The sequence below is a fragment of the Chelonoidis abingdonii genome, chromosome 2 (assembly GCF_003597395.2).
Source record: "Chelonoidis abingdonii isolate Lonesome George chromosome 2, CheloAbing_2.0, whole genome shotgun sequence".
NCBI classification, from domain to species: Eukaryota; Metazoa; Chordata; order Testudines; family Testudinidae; genus Chelonoidis; species Chelonoidis abingdonii.
The window spans coordinates 261682026-261705222 of NC_133770.1; the positions used below are offsets into that span (position 1 = coordinate 261682026).

Genomic DNA, 23197 nt, shown 5'->3' on the forward strand with positions numbered 1-23197 from the left:
CACGCATGTGCGACCCAACCAGGCACTGCTATCAAAAGTCCCCGACTATGAGTGCAGGGGCGCACAAATGCCTAAAGTGGAGCACCCACAGGGACACACATCTTGAAGAACCTCAGTTACTGCACAAGGTGAGTAACCATCTCTTCTTGTGGCAACACTCTTATGCCCAAATAAATTTATTAGTCTCTAAGGTACCACAAGGATTCCTTGTTGTTTTTCCTTTAGATTAGTGGTTCTCAAACTGTGGTTCAGGACCTCAAAATGGGCCATGCCCCCATTTTAATGGGGTTACCAGGGCTGTCTTAGACTTGCTGGGGCCCAGGGCTGAAGCCCAAGCTCCACTGTTTGGGGCCAAAGCCAAAGGGCATCAGTCCTCAGTGATGGGGCTCAGGTTACAGGCCCTCTGCCTGTGGCTGAAGTCATTAGATTGGGGCAGGCTCAGGCTACCCTGCTGGGGTTATGTAGTAATTTTTTTTGTCAGAAGGGGGTTGCGGTGCAATTAAGTTTGAGAAACCCTGCTTTAGCTTAAATAGCTCTTCATGCTCTCTAGTGTTTACCCCCAATGTATTTATAGACATGAGTCATGACCCCTCTCAACCTTTGTTTTGCGAGGCTAAACAGGACAAGCTCTTCCAGTCTCTCCTAAGACAGGCCCTCTATTCCCCGATCATCCTAGAAGCTCTCCTCTGCACCTACTCCAGTCTGAATTCATCTTTCGTCAAAATGGGTGACCAGAGTTATGTACAGTATTCCAAATGAGCTCTTATTAGTGCTTTGTATAATGGCATTAATACTTGTCTATCTTTACAGGAAATGCCTTGTCTGATTCATCCCAGGATCGTATTTGCTTTTTTCACAGTCATCTCACACTGGTGGCACATAGTCATTCTATGATCAATAAGCACAGCAAGGACTTTCTCCTTTGTCGCTTCCAACTTGTAGCAGAAATTTTATTATTAGACCCAAAGTGCATGACCTTGCATTTTGTACTATTTCTAAATGTAGTAAATTTCATCCCATTTCTGTTACTCCAGCCTTCAAGTTTACCTAGATATTCCTATATAATATCCAGTCCTCCTCTGTAATGACCATGGCCACCAACTTTATATCATGTACTAAATTTCATTACCACACTCCTACTTTTTGTGCCATTAATAAAAATATTGAATGAGACTGGTCCCAAGACCAACCTCCACCAGTTAACTTTCCTCCAGTCCAGTAATTCACCTTTCAGTACAACCCAAGGCCTTCTCCCCTTTAGCCAGTTCTTTATTGACCTTACAGTTCTTATACTCATACCTATCTTTTCTAACTAATTGTTTCCTAGGTGGTACCATGTCAAATGCTTTCGTGAAGTCCAAGTATACTAGATTTACTATATTTCCCTTATCTAAAAAAATCAGTCATTTTCTCAAAAAGGAAATCAGATCAGTCTGGTATGATTTACCATTTGTAAATCCATTTTGCATTACAACTCTTTTACTTCTATGAATTTAATTATTATTTCTTTCACAATTTGTTCTAAATATTTGCATACTACTGAGGTCAGATTAATGGGTCTTTAATTGCCCAGATCATTTTTTCCCCTTTTTCTTAAATATAAACAACTTTAGCTATTCTCCAGTGACAGAGTACTACCCCTGAATAGACTGGTTTATTAAAAATCCTTGCTACTGGACTAGCAATCTCTTGTATCAATTCTTTTAGTATGCTATGATGGAAATAATCTGGCCACCCGATTTGAGCTCTTTTAAGTTTTTCTTCCATTTTAGATGTGGTAATTTTCATTTTTGTACATTCATTTCCATCAGTCGTCCTGCCCTCATGCTGATATTTCATATTACCACCCTTACTGAAAAATGAGGTAAAATATTAAGTTAATTTTTTGGCCACATCTAGATTAACTTTAATTTCCTTCTCATCCACATTGCATAGCAACTCAACCTCATCCTTCCTTATTCTCAATTACATAACTAAAAACCTCATATTTTAATTTCCTTGGCAAGAGCAATTCAGCATGACTTTTAGTAATTCTCACTTTATTTCTATATTTTCTAATCTCCAATATGTAGCTTTCTTTGCTGATCAATCCCCCTTTCCATTCCTTATAGCTTTTTACATACTCTTAATAATCTTTTTGAGGTGGTGATTCATCCAGCTTCAGTCCAGTGACTTCTTTAACTAGTAGATGCGCATGTAACTAGTCACACTTCGTTGCTTTCATAGGTTGATCAATTTGCACAACAGGAGCTCCTTGCATTCCTCCATTCCCCACTCCATGTGCCATCCTCCCCATCTCCCTCTGTATCAGGGACTCCCTACAACACCCTATCAGAAGCAGGGGCTCTGTGTGACCTCCATTCCTCCCTCCATCATATACCAGGAGCTTTGTGTCCTCCTTCCTATTCCCCCGCTTTTGCCACATACTAGGGACTGTCTCATTGTTGTCCCCCCATACCATTTTCCTCTATTCTCCCCCTACATCCAATGCCAGGGCTATGTGTGCCCCATAATTCCCCCATATAAGGGTCCCTCATTCTTCCACTTATGGCAGGGGCTCTGTGTGCCTTCTACCCCTGCTATTTTTATTTCTTTTCTTTCTGGGAGATACATCAGTCAGAGTGTCAGCATTTTTAAATTGTACTGGGATGGGCAGAGCTGAGAGGGTAGTATTGTTATGCTGGAAGGTGTTAATGGCTGCTATCAACTGGTTCCTTGATTTATAGACAATTTAGAAGCAGCTGAAACTGCTGGCTCTGCTAACTAGATGTAGGGGCTCTACATTCCTCATTCTCCTCTTGTTTTCCAATTTTCATGAAGATGAAAAGGGTTCAGGTCATTGACGCCTAGAATATTCCCTAAAATGTTGCAATTGATCAGATGCAGTGTTCAAAAGTTATCATGTTATAAAGCAACAGACAAACAAAGAAATGCCATTGAAATGAGTGTAAGACCCTCAGCAAGATCACAGGTGTGAATATAATACTGTACTGGGACTGTAGTTTCAATACTGCCCCATATTTAAAAATTACAGAAAAATTATCACTGTTTAGTCCACAATTTAAAATGAATCTATTACACATCATCCGTAAAACCGAGGCTGGTTACTTCAATTACCTCTATTTTATAAATAAAATTACTGTATTTTAAATAAATTACACAGTGGGGTGAAAAAAGGAGGATCACCCTACACCCCCAGTCCTCTTCCCTCATGGTGGAAGTCAGCAGAGCGCAACTCCTGGAAGGGAAGATTTTCTTGTGTGTCCTAGGGCAAGCCTTCCAGTCTCATTCACCACATAGGAAGACTCAGCACAGCAGTTGCAAACCCTGTCCCTCTCACAGCAGGTCCACCCCAACTTGCTTCTGCTCAAGGGTGTCTGGCTTCTTTCTCCCTTCAGTTGGGCCCTGCTGTTGCTGTACAGAACCCTCCCTCCTCGCAAGGCTCATAGAAATGAACAGGCTCAGCCTACAACGGGGTTAAATAAAGAAGCCCATCAAGTTATATTACTACCTTCTTCACGTGTGTGTGTGGGGGGGGGGGGGGGGGGGGGACAGGGGAGCGATTAGCCGCACCATTACCCATCTCTGCCTGGGGGCTTATACTCTGCACCATTTATCCTTCCCTCATCTCCCCCCAGGGGTTTTACCTCCCCCATGCTCTCCAGAGGCCTTTTTACCGGGCCACGAATTACTCTCCCATCTCTCGGGGGCTTTTACCGCCGACACCATTTACCTCCTGCCCAGCTATCAGTCTCCCCGCGCGCGCTGAGCCCACAAGCTGCTGCACTAGGCAGGCGAGGCCCGCGCGCCGCTCCCGCCTTTCGTGTCACCTCCCGATCTTCCCGGCCGGCTGGCGGCCCAGCCCTGCGCCGAAAACGCGCGGGGGCGCGTGAGGGAGGACACCAAACCGGGGAACCCGGAACTGCCCGTGCCGAGCGGTAACGGCCGCGGCCTACCAGCCGTCACGGTGAGGCGCTGGCGGGCAGCTTAGCGTAGGACGCGGGGCTCAGGAGCTTCGCTGCCGGAGTCCGCGGGAGCGGGCCTTGAACCGCGTTTCGGTGGCGACGGGTGCTGGGGTGTGTGGCTGGAAGGTGGGCGCGTGGCGGGGCGGCAGTAGCGTGAAGGGGGTTAGGTTGGTGGCAGGTAGTGGCGAGTGCAGCGCGTGAGGTGCGGGTGTGTGACGGGCTGGGCACGCGGGGGCGAGGGTAGTGTGAGAGGGTTGGGGGCTTTTAACCTCCGTCACAATTACCCAATCATCTCGTTCCGGGGGGGCTTTAGCCGCACCTTTACCATTACCTAAGGGGGGGGGTTGGGTCAAGTCCAGCGTGAGGAGGCGGGAGGGTGGTTGGGGGTAGTCGGGTGAGGGGCGGGGATGGTGAGGGGCAAGTGGGAGGGTTGGGAGCAGGCAGAAGCACGGGTGGGTGGTGACAGCAGGGAGGGGTGGGGGCGGGAGTGTGGAAGGGCTGTGGGCTGGCGATGATGAGGGCGGGTGGGAGGATTGGGGGCAGCAGGGGTAGGTGTGGGGATTGGAGGCAGGTTGTGGTGAAGGGTGATAGTGAGGGTGGGAGCTTTGAAGGCAGGTGGTAGTGAGGGGTGGATGTCCTGATACAGGTGTGGAATGATTACCAGCAGATTTTTATTGGTAAATGTCAGGAAATGTTAATGTCACAGTAGACAAACCTACAAAAAATTTAGAATAAAATAGAATAGATAATAGAATAATAGAAATTTACAGACAAGCAAAGTAAGAAAAATGCTGCTTGAGAATTTATTAGAGTCTGGTTTAAGGATGTTTACTGTGTATGTTTGACATGTGATGATGAGAATTTGTAATTTAAGGTTTATAAAGCTTTAACTCTTTGAATCTGAATGTCTACTTTCATTAAATAATTATTCTAACTCACTCCCCATAATTTTGTGCAACTATGAAAATTAAAATAGATAACAATTGAGAAAAATGTTTAAAAATAATCCAATATTGTCCATCAAAATTATAAAAAATATAAAAGTCAAATTCTGCCAAGCCTATTTATAGGATTTGTGTAGTACTGAAGTGGGCTAATATAAGATTGCATTATATGCTGGACAGTCATGAAAATAAGATGTGCATGTTTTGTGAACTGTCTATGTCAGAAACTGTGCTGTGCCAAATGCAATTAGTGGTAGGAAATAGAACTTCACTCTTAATATCTAAAAATTGATCAAAACTCATTATAAGATCGGTTCCAGTTCAGTCCGAGCCAATGTTCTAATCTGTCTGTTGTCATCAGCAAAACGTGAGTTTATAAATTGTCAGGATTTGTGTAGATCCAGAGATTATTTTCCTGTTAAGTGTTATGTAAGAATATGGCAAGCATGCTGTCCTGCTGATTTATTTTTTATATGTTGTACAAGCTTACTACTGGTTCTAATGCAAATAGGTTGGAAATTCATGAATACAGATATTAAATATATGTACATTTTGAGTCTCAAATGTTTTCTTTAAGTATATATAACTCCTGTTTAGTAAGCAAAACTTGAAATAAATTTTCACATTTCCATACATTGCTAATTTTTAATGTGGTCTCTTACTGATTTTTTTTTTAAAGTGCTTGGTGTATAATCCAGAAATCTTCCACAATGCTGGAGTCCTATGTGACTCCTATTTTAATGAGTTATGTGAATCGCTACATTAAGAACTTGAAGCCCTCAGATCTACAGCTGTCACTATGGGGAGGAGATGTGGTTCTTAGCAAACTTGAATTGAAGCTGGATGTACTTGAACAGGTATGTTAACAGTAGCTACTATGTATGTGGCTCAATTTAAAGTAAGTTCAGTAAAATGTTCAAGATGCTATCGGTATATCAGTATTCACTTACAATCATTATTATTTTTGCTATCTGTTTTGTTCCCATCTAGACCTCTTTTTGGAGCTTTTTCCCCCTGTTGGTCAGCTGCTCTGGGGATCCCACATCCTGTGTTCTAGTGGATGAACAGGGAACATTTGCATTTCTGCAAATCACTGGACTTGAAGAGACAGCAGTCTCTCCATGAGCATATCGCTTCTGTCAGTGATCAGTTATTTCACAGTACCAGAACTTAACTGAACTGCTTCTCTCTTTAAAAAATAGTAAAATAAAAGATTGATAATATCTGAATTTAATGATATTTAAAACCATTCAAAATGTTGTGAATCAAATTAAAATCCTCCTTTTAATCATTTAGATGCAGATTTTAACTTATGGGACTCATTGCGCTAAGGTTCCAACTTCTTCGGTAGCAGCTTTCCTCTTTCTGCTGGGTTGTGCGTGAAAAGACTGTAGTTCTATAGCAAATTCCCCTCCCTCACCAAGTGTCTAATACCTTTTGGTGATCTTTCAAGTCCAAGTCCAGCTGGGTATCCTTGCTTGTATCTGTTGTTTCTGGTATATCTAATTTCATTGGGTTATTTGTCAGTTCATATGGGGTCTCTTCTACCCCTTTGCTGACCCCTGACAGGTCATACTGATGTCTGGCTCCAAACTTCGTATCAGAGGCTTGTACCGACTCAGTTTCTCTTTTTGTGGTTTAAGTTTTACAGCACCATTCAAGCTAGCAGTGAGAACACCCTCATCCCCAAACACTCTTCTGTTCCTATCACCAACCATTCATTTGGGGTATGGTAAAATGAACTAAGAAAGTCTTCCAGGAAGTTTTTTCCTCAATGATAGTGGGACTTCTGAATTATTTTAGCCCCTGAACATTGTTTCTTCGTCATCAGAGTTCCTGTAGGTTACAAATAGAGTGGAAATCTCCAGTTTTACCTAAATTCTGGCTTGATTTCTGTGGCAGTGGCTGACTTCTAAGGTTGTCTGCACCCTCCTGAGTTTTCTTGCAGAGCAGTTTTTCAGTCCTTGAAGTCCTTGCTGCATCTCAGCTTTATTAGCAAGTTCTGTGTTGGTCAAAGCTTTCTGGTTTATTTCTATTTCTTGAAAAACTTTTTGGTCCATGATAATTAAGTCAGTGGTCACCTGTTCAATCCAATTTGTTAGCACACACTAAGTGTTTTGTAGCTGGGTTTCAAAATCTGTTCTGATCCTTCATGTTGTCTTAATCAACAGAGGTTTTGTTTCCAGCTGATCATGTTAGATCTCTGCCTTTGGGCTATCTCTTACTTCTTTCTGAGAAGTTTCCAGAAACTATGTTAGGTTGTCTTTTAATTTCTTCTGCCGTGCTTTGATTTCCGCTAGTGTCTCAGCTATTTGTTTCATTTTGGTTCAGCAGTAATACCAGCTCATTATCTCTCTCCTTGGAAAGTATCCCACTTTGATGACTACTTGTATTGCCTCTCCAATGAGTGATAGAGCCTTGTAGGTCAGTTTTCCTGTGAAGGAAAAATTGATAGTGTGGACTACGGGTAGCTTTGAGTTACTTGTTTTTATCTATACTCTGGTCCTTGAGCAGGTGCATTCACAAACAGCATGTAGGCAATCCGCTCTTTCGGGAATCTCAGCCCACAAACTGTCTGGTTCCTAGGAAGCAGGTCTGCACCTAGAATTTACTTCGGCAGAGAAATTAAGGCAGAGAGCAAAACATCTTGTTGCTTTTGACAGCTCCCTCAAAAGGAAACTTCATCACAAAACAGTATTTCTTAGTGAAGATGCTACCTACATCGATGGGAGATCTTCTAGGTATAGGTACTCCTCTTCTCGGAGAGATGGTAGCTATGTCAGTGGGAGAAGTCCTCCTGTTGAAATAGCGCTGTCTATGGAGTTCGGTTGGTATAACGGCATCCCTCAAGGATGTGAATTTTCCAAACTGTTGACCGAGATAGTTATACTGACATAAGTTGGTAGAGTACATCAAGCCCAAGAAAAGACTTCAAAAAAAACTTGATAAGTTCCAGGAGGGATAGGTATGTTAATGATACTGCATGATACTCTGAATGTCTCTAGCCTCCGTTTGCCATAAGCTGGGAATGGATGATGGGATGAACCTCTTGATTGTTCTGTTCTGTTCATTTCCTTGGGGCACCTGGTATTGGCCACTGTCAGAGGACAGGATGCTAGGCTAGATTGTCTGTTGGTCTGACTCAGTGTAGCCGTTCTGATGTACTTGTAAGACTGTTTAACAGTCCCATCTGGTGATTCCTGCCATAACGTAATTACTTTTACTAAGTATAGTAAGTGGACATGTTTTTTTGAAGTAGTTGGATTGGAATAGAATCCCTTGAATTTAGGAAAGAAAGCATTGTTTTCTGGTGGTCCATGAAATCTGGGTTCATTTAATGGCTCTGCCATAAACTTTCTTTTTAACTGTGGTCAAGTTGTGTAGGCCCCCTCCTGCAAACATTTGCACCTGCAAATCTCATTGAGCTTTAGTGAGACTACTTATGTGTGCAGAATTGCTTCCTTGTGTATGTGTTTTCAAGACTGGGTCCTTAATCTGTATGTGCCACAATTCTCCACTGGTAGAATGGGATAATCATAGTAAGAATGAGTGTGGTGAGGACATATTAATTATTGTCTGCAAAGTGCTCAGATACTATGATGTAGAAAATTCATGTAAGTATTGAGTTTAATATTTGGTATATGTATATATCTATGGGAAACAATAGTCTGTTGTCATTTTACTTATAGGCGCTAATGTTGCCTGAGATACTTACATGCAACTCTTATTGACTTAAATGAGAGTTGTGGATGTATATCTGAAAGCAAAATTTAGTTCAATGAAAGCAAGTTTTTTGACACCTGTTAGTCTACATGAAATGAGTGATCTCTTAGTTTAGTTTTACATGGGTAGGTGCCCTCATTAAAACAATAACTATAATTGACACTCTAGTTGGTAGCCTCATTAGAATTCAGAGAGTGAATGGGAATTGAAGATGGACCACATACCGCCTTATAGAGCAGAGGTTCTCAAACTGTGGTTCGTGGACCACGAGTTATCTGCAAGCTCCATTCAGGTGGTCCGTGGATAGTTCCTTCTAAGGTGTGCACCTGAGCAGCTGCACATGAGAGAATGAAGGTCTGCCCACCTAATTAGTGGAGCCGTGCAGGCGTGGCTCCACTAATTAGGTGCCTGGACCCTGGAGAAGATGCACATGTAAGGTGAGATGGTGGCCTTGGGGGGAATAGGGAGTAGGTGGGAGGAGGCCAGTGCGGTGAGGTGGGGGAAATAGGAGGTAGGTGGGGGGCGGCAGTGGGGTGAAAAGAGGGGATGAGGGGAATTTGGGATGTGCAGGGCTACGGCGGCCAGAAAAAGAGGCAGCTTGCTCTAGCTCCGGGGCTGTGGCTGCTAGAGAGAGATCCCTCTCCTTCCCAGCCCCAGCTTGGTGGCTGCCATGGCAGGGAAGAGACTACTGATATTAAAATATGAGTTGTGTGCTTTTATTTATAGAACAAAAACATGTTAATTATTATTTAGTTTTTTTAATATAGCACTTTTATCCAAAGTGCTTTACAATAGTTAGCTAATGATACAAACAACATTTGGAAGGATCATTAAGTGGTACACCAAGACCCTCAGCAATTTTCAAGGGGTCTGTGAAAGAAAAAGTTTGAGAACCACTGTTCTAGAGGAAGGCACTCCAAGCTGGGATGGAAGGACACTACAAAAGCAACTAGAGGAAATGTGCTGAATCTATTCTGTTGATGCCAGGTTGGAGCCAGTACTCACCGAACTCAGTTGAAAGATTCTCATTGACTTCCAGGAAGGCTTAGAACAAGCCTAAAGAGTTTTTCAGTCTCCTGGGCTATCAGGCCACCCTCCTAAGGTTTTTTTTAAAATGATTTGCAGAATTTTATGTAAATAATGCTAAGTGCATATAATGAAATTTAACTTCTGTTAAATTTATCTCAAGAGCACATGTATTTTTTTTTCTTTATTATGCAGGCACTGGTTGCAACTGTGTAGTTAAGCCTGAGTTCCATTTTTCACTTAAAGGAAAGGTGCAGCGTTTTTGTTATGTATGAAAAATACATGCATCCTTATAAAAATGACTGCACCCACTCTTTGAGTACAGAATGAATTTTCTGAGAATTTACAAGTAGATCTTTGGAGTTTAAAGTTAATTAAAATGTGGTCCTTTAAGAAACTTTGGATGTAAGTCTTTTCCTTGTCCCAAATGATCTTGAATGGAATAATGGAGACGCTTCAAAATTTTTATATAATTAAAATGAATTGAAATATTGTGCATAGATTATAGTGGAAAAATTGTGTTGAAATTAAGTTATTAAGTATTTTGTATTACTATAGGCGCTATAGAAATCAATAGCTCAGGTAACTTTTAAGGGCGGGGGCATTGTGGTATCAGAAGAAACTCAACAAATCATCTTTCCCTTTACAGCTATCTTGCATGCAATGTTTCTATTGGTTGAATGAGTCAGTGGTGTGAGGGAGACAGGATATATGTCAGGCATTCTCTCTGGTATTATTATTATTTGTATTACTACTATGAGCTCTACTTGAGGACCAGGACCCGTCTATGCTAGGCACTGCACAAACACAGAATGAAAAGACTGTCCTTTATAGATTATTTGGCCTTGTTGCACTGTTGTTTAAAGGTTCTGTGGCTGCATTATGGCTGGATGTCTGTGCTTAAAGGACTCTCAGCTGCGCTCATGGTAGCGCTGCTGGGGAACTGAAGCAGAAATGCAGAGAGATCTCTAATCGCATACAAGCAATGGGACTTTGGGGCTGGACTGCTTCTACTTCTTTCTCATATTGCTAGTCTCAGCGAGACAGTTGTAGAAATCATTAAGTCACTTGCAAAGTAAGGGACAGAGTCACCTTACATTTTGATAGTTTTACGCTGCTTTGGCAATGCAAAGCAGCAGTAAACCTCACTTAAGTGGTCAATATACTCTGACTGCTTTGTGCTTCTCTGGTGTTTAGTGAATCTGCCCTTAAAAGTTAAAATAATGTTTTAAAGTTGTTGTATATTTTCAAATCATTAGAAGTATTGAAAATAGGGATGTAAAATATTAACTGGTTATGTGGTAAGTATTGGTCTTACCGTTAACCCACCCTAACTGTTAACCTCCATGCGTGAGTATCAGATTGGTTCTCCTGCCTCGGGCCGCGCTAGCTGGGAGCAGCCCTAGCAGGCCCTGGGAGCTTCGTAGGGGGTGGCCAGCCGGACAGACAGGGGTTGCAGGTCTGTTGGGGGGTAAAGTAGTCCCTGGCCTTCCCCTGTGCCACTGGGAGGGGTACGGTTGCGGAGGTAGATAGTGCGCTGGTCAGGGAAAGGAAGCTGCTGCGGGGTGGGTAGTAGCATGGAGCATCTACGGAGGCAGCATTGGGACAAACAAGGTAGTTTACAGTCTGGACTCTGTGTGTGTATAATTACTGGTCTGAACTTTGTTCTGTTTGCACATTAGAAATCTGATCAAGTCATGATCACTTGTACTGAAGCTACCCTTAATTTTTAGATCTGGTTAAGCTTACTCTTAAGAGAAATCCAAACATGTTAAGGTACAGAAAGGCACTGTTAAAGCATCCAAACAACCTTATACTGGTACAATGAAGGGAAAATATGAAAAAACTGTCTTTAAAAATTAGTTTAACCTAATCTTGGAACTGCAAACACAAAATGCCTTAATTATTATCGTATGGCTATTGTATGGCATCACTGTAATATATTATTTATAGAGCAGAGTCCTGAATGTGAGGAAGACAAGTTTTGATTTTAATATGGAAGTGGAGGTAGTAATACGTAACTTACCTATCTGTCCCACAGGGATATGGAGGGTTCATATATTTGAAGGCTAGAAGGGACCACTAAAATAATCTAGTCTGACCTCCGGCATAAACACACGCCAAAGAATCTAACCCAACAATTTCTGCATTGAACCTGTATCTTGTGTTAGAGCTACAGCATATATCTTTTAGTGTTTGTACAGTACTTCAAATATGTAAAACACTATATAAGTGTTAAGTATTAAACAAATGTAATCAAGTATAGTTCAACAGTCCATGTAATACTTAGTTTAATGGGAAAAGATTCCATGAGAGTAGAAGGGGAATAAAAATAAGGCTTCTGTTATGTTCGTTAAATTAGTAAATGTGGCACACACATTTGTTCTGTGTTGCCTCCAATTATCATTCTTAAGTGCCACAACAAAGAGTTTGCATTATATCACTGCAGAGACAATTATTTGTCCAATTAGGATAATGTCAGACAACATTTGTATCAACATTCCTTTGGCACAGAAAAGTTAATTTACCTTCTAAGTATATAGGCAACCTGTCTCTCTCTGCATTTTGCTCCACTTCCTGCTTTCAGAAATGTGTGTTGTTGTTGTTGTTGTTGTTTTCTTTTCCCCTTCAAAGCATTTTTCCATATCTTGTAGGAAGCTTTGAACACAAATGGACTTTGAGTTAAATCCATGTGGTAAATAATGGAGGGAAAAGCTAATTCAGAATGTCTTTTAAAGTAAACTTAGAATTCCCACATGTAAAGGCAAATCAGTGTCTAAATAAACACTGCTATACTGATGATTGGCATAGAAATTAAATATTTGAGAGACAAAAAGCCTAGCTTACTTCTACAACTCAATTAAATTGCAGCTCGTACTGACCTATCTTCCTGTGTGAAAGCCTCGTGTATGTTATACATTTTTTTTTATTTTGTGAGGCTGTTGGAGAACATAATGCTTCCTATTCTTACCTGCTTGTTTGGGCTGTTGGAAAGCTGGGGTAAAGTGATTGGTTCCATTTGTTATAGGCAGCAAAATGGCATATAACATTTTGAGTACAGAATGAATTTTCTGAGAATTTACAAGTAGATCTTTGTTTGGAGTTAAAGTTAATTAAAATGTGGTCCTTTGAGAAACTTTAGATGTCAGTCTTTTCCTTGTCTCAAATGATCTTGAATGGAATAATGGAACCTCTTCAAAATTTTTATATAGTTAAAATTAATTGAAATCTTGTGCATAGATTATAGTGGAAGAAATGCTTATATTAAAAAAAAAAAAATCTGAATGTATTTCATCCTGACCATGTTCAAAAGATTTGCTGTATATACAATGTGTACAGAAACTCTCATCCGTATGTCAAATAAACTACAAAGTAAATCTTTCTTTGCTGTGTAGAGTGCAGTCTGATTAGATTAGTCTTCCCATGTTGACTTCCTTTCCTCCTGTTTGACTTGTTCCCTTCACCTCTAATACTGTGTTAACACTGGAGGAAAAGAGTACAAACTCATCTTTATATATTAAAAGGAACCAACAAGATGCATATGTAATAAAAACATCCCTCATATTCTTTTACCATAGCCCTCATTCTTTAAGTACCTGCTCCATCTTGTGTTTGTCATTTCTTGCTGTCTTTCATCTGATTTGAGCCTGTTCCTGAGAGATACTGAGCACTTGCAACTCCCACTGAAGTATTAAAAGGTTTTTGGAGCAGAGACCTCTTCTTTCCCCCTCTTCCTCCGTGCAGTTTTTAATATTAATCTGTAAGGCTCCATGCTCTCCACAGGCACTATGGAAATAATACAGTATGCGTATGAATATAATTAACTTTCATTGTTAATTGTTGTGAGTATGCTATAGTTATGTTTCCAGAGTAGTGATGCATTTCACTGTAGCTGCATATAAGAGAGACTGTGGTTTAAACCTTTCTTAATTATCAGGGACATAATAGAATCCAGATGTTTCCTTTAAACACATCATCACAATAAATGTGTGTGAGTAAATGCATGTGACCAATTATTAACTAAAGTGACAAGACTTATGCAATACGTAACTGACAGTGGAAAAAAGAACTTCTGAGGATTTTTTGTGGGGGAGGGCGTGGGTGCGAGGTGGCTCTTAAGATTTTATTCTTAGTTTTTTGTAAAGTAGCAAATGTGTCCTTGACAATTTTGATTTTGTTTTTAATTAAGTTTTAATATCTAATTGGTTAATTCATATTTTTTAGGAACTGAAACTACCATTTAGTTTTTTAAGTGGACATATTCATGAATTACGAATCCATGTACCATGGACAAAACTAGGCTCAGAACCAGTTGTCATCACTATCAATACAATGGAGTGCATTTTGAAACTAAAGGATGGAGTCCAGGTAAGAAGCCTATGATGAATATATATAAAATATAGTTGTTAAATTGAGGGTTTTTCAAAAAAAATTGATACAGTAGTTGATGTTGTATTACAGGAATGCTAATTTGTTTTGTCTGTCACGTCTGGCCAAAAGTCTTTGTCTGCACTGAAGCAGTAATCGTGGTTAATATCGCAAGAACTGTTATGCTTTCTCTTCTTTCAGTTTATTTGCTGTAGTGTTGTTCCTGCAGGTGTAAAAGCAGGTTAATGAATCTCTGCCAAAATTTTCCTTTGACTAGGCAGCAAATGAATCTTAAGAGCAACATAGCATCCTAAGTGCTTCCAGCTTTTACCACCCAAGAAGTTGTATCCCACTGCTGGATTAAGTTATATAGAGCATCACTAGGCTGTGTCCTCAAGATATGAGTTATTGCTGTAGGAATGCTTTATTAAAGTGCCTATTATTTCAGTATAGCTATCTTTTCCATTTTGATGTAATAAGTTATTTGCTTAAAATATAAAGTCTTCTTGGAAGACATTTTTTAGTGTCTTTTAAAAGCTTTTTATTTAGTTGTTTGTGACAGATGCATAACAACATTTCATGTCTGTAAAATTTTCATTCCACCACAATGAAATTGGGTATTATACCAACAAGCGGATATTATTATATTTTGCATATATGAGTTTAAAAAAAAGTACAGAGCTTTGTGAAATATGCAGTAGCATCTTGCCATACTTGAGCATTCATTGTCAATCAACAAATACATTGGAACACTTTAACACTAAAGCATGTTTTAGTTCTAGGTTTCATACTTTGTCTAAACATTTATTTCATTTCAATAGATACTCCAATTGTATTAGAGTCCTGGGCAATAAACATATGATTAAGACATCTGCTATAGAACTTCCACAATTTGCTTAATGAACTGTTAATATTTGATACCAATATTTAGATATCTGTAAGTAATTACATTGGAGAACATTTCTGCATTACATTTATATGATAAATGTTCTATAATGAAAGTCAATATATTTCTGGAATTAGAGATTTTTGGTTTGTTTTGGAAAACCTGGTCCTAGTTATGCCACCCATACAGTGTGCGCGCTCTCTTTCTGTCTCTTTCATATATATCGATATATAAAAACAACACCCAGACGCTAAGTATTTTTTCAATGGTAAGGTAGAGGTTTCAAGGCCAGATGTCCCATAAGAAACACATTTTAGAAGCAGCAAATTATAATTAATTATGGAAGCTGCGTAAAAAAGATATGTAACACATGACTTTGTGCAACCAAGAACTAATATTTGATATTGGACCACGCAGATGGCTACTGCTGGTATGATCAGATTTCCTGCTTGCATGGTATTTGAAACTTAAATTTTGTGGTGCGTACAGCAAAAGGTCAGATGTCATGAATGTAAAGCACTCTCAAAACAAGTATTTGTTACAGATGTTTAAGATTCAGAGGCAAGAAAGGATTTTTGAAAATTATTACTGACATTGGAACAAATTATTCAGTGGTATGTACACCCTAGAGAGTAACATTTGGATCTGTGCCAATGATAGCATTTATCTTTGAGTAATAAGAGTGCAAATGAAAACATTTTGTTGTTTTCTATGGGTATATTTTTAAGAGCCTATGGGTTTGATTTTATTTCATGAAAAATTACTTGTATTAGAAATTAAGTGTTAAGAAAAATGAAAATGATATCTAATGACTTCCATGTCAAATTTATTTAAGTATTTTTAGGCTATTTTAATTTGCGCTATATAATTGTAGATTGAATGGCTAGGACTAAGCCTTTTATCATCAAAATATTTGCTTGTTAGAAACTGTTAAAATGTACACACATTGTAATAGGTAAAATGTCTTCTCAAAACACTGATGATGGAATAAATGTTTAAATTTTTTTAAATTTTGAATTAACTATCAACTAAAACAATTTCACCAAAGAACTTCAAATCAGTAAAATAATAAGAAAACGTTGTATCCTGTCCCATGTTAGTTAGCGTAATCCTGCATTTCCTTCCTCAGGCAAAATGTCTGTTGGAATCATGAGTAGTTTGTCTGAGCAAAGTGTGTGCAGTCATTGACCCTAACTTACTACTATGAAAACCCATTGTGAAACCCGTGGAGGAGAGGTGAAGTTAGCTGGGTTTCTGATAAGTATCAGAGGGGTAGCCATGTTAGTCTGGATCTGTAAAAGCAGCAGAGAATCCTGTGGCACCTTATAGACTAACAGACGTTTTGGAGCATGAGCTTTCGTGGTGAATACCACTTCGTCCGATGCATGTAGTGAATTTCAGGCAGGTGTATATATGATAAGCAAGCAAGGGATAACGAGTTAGTTCAATCAGGGAGGATAGCCCTGTTCGAGTCAGGCTGAGGTGTGCAAAACCAAGAGAGGAGAACTGTTTCTGAGTTGGCAAGCCATTCCAGTCTGTGTCAAGTCCTGAGCTGTTGTGAAATTTGCAGATGATTGAAGCTCAGCAGTTTCTCTTTGAAAGTCTGTCCTGAAGGGTTTTGCTGCAGGATGGCCACCTTAAGTCTGCTTATAAGTGTGGCCAGGGAGGTGAAGTTGCTCTCCTACAGGTTTTTGAATATTGCTATTCCTAATATGCTGATTTGTGTCAAATTATTCCTTTTCCGTAGAGAACTGTCCGTTGGCCGATGTACATAGCAGAGGGACATGCTGAATATGATGTGCGTATATACATTGGTGGGACGTGCAGGTGATGAACGCGGTGATGCATCGGGTTGTGCATGGAGTGGTTCCTGACTAAGACTACTATGGTGGGTGTGCATTGCTGGTGAGAATACGTTTCAGGTTGGCAGTTGTTGTGGGCAAATCCCATGCAAACAAACCTTGATGCCAACTCTGACCACATATTCTACACCACGACAGTCTCACGTCACTAGGACCTAACCAGATCAGTCCACACGTACCATCCCGGGTTCATTCACCTGCACATCCACCAATGTAATATACGCGCACCATATGCCAGCAATGCCCCTGCTATGTACAATCGGCCAACGGACAAGTCCTCTACGGAAAAGGATAAATGGACACAGATCAGATATTAGGAATAAGCAAATATTCAAAAACCTGTAGAGAGAGCACTTTCAAACTCCTGGCCACACATACGCAAGAGCCTTTAAGGTGGCCATCCGTGCAGCAAAATACACTTCAGGACCAGACTTCAAAGAGAAACTGCTGAGCTTCAATTCATCTGCAAATTTGACACCAACAAGCTCAGGATTGAACAAAGACTGTGAATGGCTGCCACTACAGAAACAGTGTCTCCATCTCTTGGTTTCAACACCTCAGCTGCTCGAACAGGGCCTCATCCTCCTGATTGAACTAACCTCGTAATCTCTAAGCTTGCTTGCTAGCTATATATACACCTGCCCCGAAATTTCCACTACATGCATCTGACGAAGTGGGTATTCACCCATGAAAGCTCATGCTCCAAAAAGTCTGTTAGTCTATAAGGTGCTACAGGATCCTCTGCTGGGTTTCTGATGAATCTTGCCTGGGTTTGCAAAGGAGGTAGTGGGGCATGGTTTTAAAAATGATGATCCTATGAGTATCAATGGAAATGAAGTTCTGATCTTGTGTTCCAATCCCTTTGCAGTGCTTCCATATATGCATCACCATGGGGATCATACACCTGCAACTCTTTAGGAGTTGTGCTGCTGCTGGTTCTTTGTCCATGCTTTGGCAATATCCCTTTCCCAAGTGGGGTGAAAGCATAGAGTGGAAGATGAGGCTGATTCTAGCAGCTTTAACTTTCACTAAACTTCTATGATGATGATTACCTTTTTGGAAGAGGAGAATGTTTATTCCCTCTGAAGCATCTGGCCTTGACCACTGTCAGAAGACAAGATATTAGGCTAGATGGATCATTGGTCTGACCCAATATGTCTGTTTTTATGTTCTAATGTAGTATACAGTGATGTGTTTCACCCACACATAGCGTAAACCCACAGAGTAGAAGCAGAAGTACTTCTGTAAACTCTGGGGGATTAGGGGTGCATGGAGAAACTACCTCTCCCACTTTTGTGCTTCCCAATATATTTTTGCTCAGTTATGCTTTCTGTGATGAAGTGGGGATTTCCTGTGACTGACTTGACTAGGGATTCCTATCCAGGGGTTCAGATGGGTTAAAATGCTTCTACAGCAAAGCAGGCAATGTGAGTTTGTTTGGGTCATATAACTGTCTGGGGTGGTATGAATGGGTTGTTAAGGACTGGCTGAAACTTCCACCAGTGAAGGATCTGGAAAGACAACGGGAACTCTAGTGACTGAACAGTTGACACCTAATGACTCAGCAGTGGTCCTTCAAGAGGATGACAGTAGAACCGGAGGTGAAAGGAGGCTAGAATCAGAGCTGGTTTTTTGAGAGACCAAGGAAGTTCTGACCTGAGGCGGACAGGAAAAGGGACAGCAACAGAGAGAAAGGAAACCAAAATGGTTTCTAGAGCAGTACGGCTCAAGGAAACCTTGGCTTTAGCCAGTATGGACTAATCTAAACCTTTGTTTCTCTATGCTAACCTAAGGACTTCCCAGTGCAGTATTCCAGTTGACTAGTAAGTCCTACAGTTTTGAAGAGTTTGCCTGGTGTCTCTGCAAATACTTGTTGAGGTGCATTAATTCCTGAAGAGGGTGAAAGTCTCTGAACAGAAATCTGTCTCGGTTGGACTTGCTGGGCAGAGCTCATGGTTAGAAGCAGCAGTACTGGAGCCCAGAGACTTTGTATCAGAGGTGTTGAGCCCATATGGCCTATATTTAAGGAGGTCTGGCACAGTAAGGAACTGTTTAAAAGCTGAGCATAGTACTGATCATGTGAATCCATGACCCTTTCTTCCTCCCACAGGTGAATGAGAGCCTTGAGTAAGTAAGCATGACAGTTTATTAGCTAGAAAAATAGGTTGCTAAATATGTTCTCTCTTTGTTTGGAGAGGGAGTTTTTGAGTGAGCCATTCATAAGATGTGCAGTTGACTATGAAGGCAGAATATATCTTGATTACAGTTTCTACAATACCACAGTGGTAGTTGCAGCAGAAATCAGGTGCCCATTCTTTCGCAATACCATTATTGCAGGTATGATGGCTCATAGAGTCAACAGAGCTCCATGGAGGTGTATAGGTCATCATGGTTGTCTTTCACAGTTGTGTGGACTAAACATCAGTGTTTCTGATGTCAAGTTACGATAATACTCAGGTAAGTCAGTTACAAAAGGTGTAAGACCCAAATAAATGTGAGTCTAAAATGAGGGACACTTGGGAGGAATTTACTTTTAGTGATTACTTCCTGGATAAGTTGAAAATGTGCTGATCATGATTAGAGGTGAGTTGTTCAGTTCTACTGGACACTGTTAGAAAATTACTGTATACACTCATTCATAAGCTGAATATTTTTGGTAAAAAAGTGATGCATCAAAGAGCAGGGGTAGGCTTATAAATGTGTCTGCACCAAAAAATTTGATGATTTTAAACTCTATGGAATCATTGAATTGAATATTTAATACATTGTCATTTTGTTTACCTGGAGTGTTCACAGGCACGGAGCCCCTCAGCTCCCTGTGGCCGCGGTTCGCTGTACCCTAACACCATTTGCTGCATAACACATCCTGATACACCGCACATTTTAAGAGGCAAGGACCTTCATTAAATATGAAACAGTGTTTAATCATGTAATTAATGACTGTATTATAATGCCTATTCACAAGGAAGTTTACATTTGTTTGTACAACCTTAACTGTCGTTTCTGGACTTTGAAGAAGATTCACTCAATCTCAAGTTTTCATGTTATATAAAATTTCCTCTTTTTATTTTTTTTTAACAAGAAAGAAATTCTGTCACAAGTAACTATTATCTAGACAGAAGTAAAATGCTCTGTACAGCACACTGTGTGATCAGTTGAGGTGAGGAACCTTGCCTCTGCCCATACAGACTTTGATTTATGGAAACTGGCTGTACACTTTGAAGCCCTGTCTATTTCTTTTAGTGTATAGCCTATTTTAATGTTAAAATAGATGTTCAGTTTACAAATCTAATTATAATATTAAGTTTTAATCTTTGTGTATGAATGTAAAATTTAAAAAGTGAGATAGCTGCTCTCCAGGCAGAAGCCCAAACCATCTGGGCTGGCTGCCAGAGTTCCTTGAACTCAGACTCTAGGTTATCATTAAAGTGCCTTGTGTCCATGTATCATAAGCATCTTTCCCAAATCTGGACCTTAGCGTCCAAAATGTGGGTGCCTAGCATGAACATCCAAGCTTAATTACCAGCTTGGATCTTATCTTGCTGCCACCAGACAGGAATTACAGCACCTGCCTCGCTCTGGTCCCCCAAACTTTCCTTGGAGGGACCCCAAGACTCAGACACTCTGAGTCTCACAACAAAGGGGAATAACCCGCTTCCCTTCTCCCTCTCTCTCCCACCCAGACTTTCCTCTCTGGGCTAACCTGAGAGTACTGATGCAATCTCTTTACATCACAATACCAAGAAGCATGTCTCCTCTATTCCACAAAGAGACAAACCCCAAATACAAGGAAACAGAAATGATTCTATCTCTCCCCCCTCCCACCAATTCCCTGGTGCTGCAGAGCTTACCCTCCGTAGATCTAACACAAAGAGAATTCCCCTCCCCTTCGTTCCTTAGCCTACCCAGAGAGAAAAACTCAAACAAGTCTTAAAAAGAAAGCTTTATATAAAAAAAGAAGAAAAAAAAGACATCAAAATATTCTCTGTATCAAGATGACAATACAGGGCTATTGCTTATAAGAAAAATATGAATAAACAGTCTGATTCAAAAAGATATCCAATTTGAAACATTCCAGCAAGCTACACACATGTAAATACACCCAAAACAACATAAAAGCCTATATTGTTTTTCTACCTGTACTTACAATTTGGAAACAGAAGATTAGAAGATAGAAAGAACCTTCTCATAGCTGAGAGACAGACAAAAGACTCAGACCCCAAAAATTCCCTCCCTGACTTTGAAAAATCCAGTTTCCTGATTGGTCCTCTGGTCAGGTGTTTGGTTCCCTTTGTTAACCCTTTACAGGTAAAAGAACCATTAACCCTTAGCTATCTATTTATGACACCACGCACAAGTTTTTTAAAAAGTGAATTATTTGGGGTGTAAGGTCACAGTAATTAATCCTATTTGGACCTGGAGTGACTCTACTTTATAGTGAGTTTGTTAGGAATACGTCATATGAATCATAAGCTAACTACTTTGCTTCTGACAGTTCTCCCACTGCTATCCCAGACTGTATTGCTTCACAGTTTGGTCAGCCTGTCTTTGAATCTGTGTGCCCTTCACTGCTCCAGTTTAATTTTGACTAGATGCCACCTCTCTTTTTGAAATGCTGGCATGCAGCCATGTGTGTCTCTTTTTGATGCAAGGTAAGTTCATGCAATGAGTCATATGCCCATTATAGCAGCCATGCCCGTTGTGCTTCCATGCGCACAGTTGCAGAGTTCCTGGACTTGATTGTCCTCTTTGGACTGCTGCACGTCCAGTCCCATCTGGAGAAGTCACTGGAATGCAAACATCTACAAAACATTGTCGTAGCACTTCCAGACATGTTCCCAGTGCCAAGTGAAAGCAAAGGAGGTGTGGCAGAAGTAGCTGAAGACAAGGGTCAAGAACTGGACCTCTGGTAATGCTCCTACTATCTGTCCATACTGTGAGCAACTGGACTGGATTTTTTGCAAGCAATGTCACCACCTAACCCACGAATGGTGAGGAGAGCAATTTTCCACAAAGCACACGAGACACCCAAGCACCTAAGACACCACAGAAAGCATCCTTGCCTTTGTGTATAGCAGGGATCGGCAACCTTTCAGAAGTGGTGTGCCGAGTATTCATTTAGTCACTCTAATTTAAGGTTTCGCGTGCCAGTAATACATTTTAACGTTTTTAGAAGGTCTCTTTCTATAAGTCTAGAATATATGACTAAACTATTGTTGTATTTAAAGTAAGTAAGGTTTTTAAAATGTTTAAGAAGATTCATTTAAAATTAAATTAAAATGCAGAGCCTCCCGGACTGCTGCCAGGACCCGGGCAGTGTGAATGCCACTGAAAATCAGCACACATGCCATAGGTTGCCTACCCCTGGTGTAAATCATAGAGTCTTACCACAAGGAAATTCTTCAGGGGAAGCAGTAACTGTATGACCTGGCAGACTGCGCTAGTACACCATGCAGAAAGTCATACGGAAGCTGCTGTGGAGGAGAGCTCTCCCTGTTCAGGCATCCAGTAAAAGGCTTCTTAAACAAAGGAAGCCGTCATAACTCTATTAATGTCCATAGTAGTCTGAGGAGCAAAAATTCTCCTGCTCTTTCAAGCAAACATGCCTAAATTTCTAAAGATCCTGGCGTCATGGTCCTTTTCAGATTGTCCCATGTGAATATTGGTGAACCTTCCTCCATGATCTACCAGACCTTGCAGCACCATGGAGAAATATCCCTTCTTGTAGATGATAAAGGCATTGGCTTGGTATGGGAGGCAGACAGTAGGTATCTGGGTCACATAAGTAATGCATATGCAGTTTGGGAGTCCCATCAATGCAAAGCTATCAATAACCTGTTCGTTGCCAAGTTTGCAACAGGACACAGCAGCACCCTCTTCATAGCTCTGCAAATCTCTGTAACAGTAGCCTCATCAGTTGATCTACCTATACTAAACTAGTAAACTACTGATTGATAGCCCTCGAGAGTGGGGAGTTTCCAGATGGTAATGGCCACACATTTCTCTCTACTGTGGGGAACTCTCATGTCTGTGTTCTGCTGTAGTTCTGGTGACAGATCTGCATAGATCTTTAGGAAGGAAGTCTTCTGCAACCACTGCTGGTCATCCCAGTTCTGTCTCACTATCCTGTCTGACCAGTCAGTGCTAGTTGATTACTTCTAGAGGTTGTAGATTGCCACGTATTTGCAGGGGCAAAAAAAAATGCAGGCCTGTTATTTACCAGGCTGCACGTGGCAACAGACTATATAGGTAAGAGATGCAAGGAGAGTATGGGTCACGAGGCAGACTGCAGACACACACACACACACAACGGTAAACTAAAATCAATTCAAGTTTTTAAATTTTATTGGATAGTTACAATGGGTAAGCAGGCAGCTTTGATTAGCTATAGAGTGTTAACAAACCTAAACACCACAATGCCTA

General features: G+C 40.6%; 1 protein-coding gene across 6 annotated transcripts in view; it reads left to right on the forward strand.

Moving 5' to 3' along the window:
• The first annotated feature begins 3823 nt into the window (after positions 1-3823).
• The window catches only part of VPS13B (vacuolar protein sorting 13 homolog B), a 996761-nt gene continuing 977387 nt past the window's right edge, over positions 3824-23197 (forward strand). For 3 of the 6 annotated variants that reach the window (XM_075063129.1, XM_075063127.1, XM_075063131.1), the window contains exons 1-3: positions 3824-3967; positions 5589-5766; positions 13883-14026. In XM_075063129.1, the coding sequence (XP_074919230.1) occupies positions 5620-5766; positions 13883-14026 (291 nt within the window). In that variant the 5' untranslated portion in view covers positions 3824-3967; positions 5589-5619. The remainder of the gene's footprint in view (positions 3968-5588; positions 5767-13882; positions 14027-23197) is intronic. The other 3 variants (XM_075063130.1, XM_075063128.1, XM_075063132.1) reach the window with 1 other exon arrangement.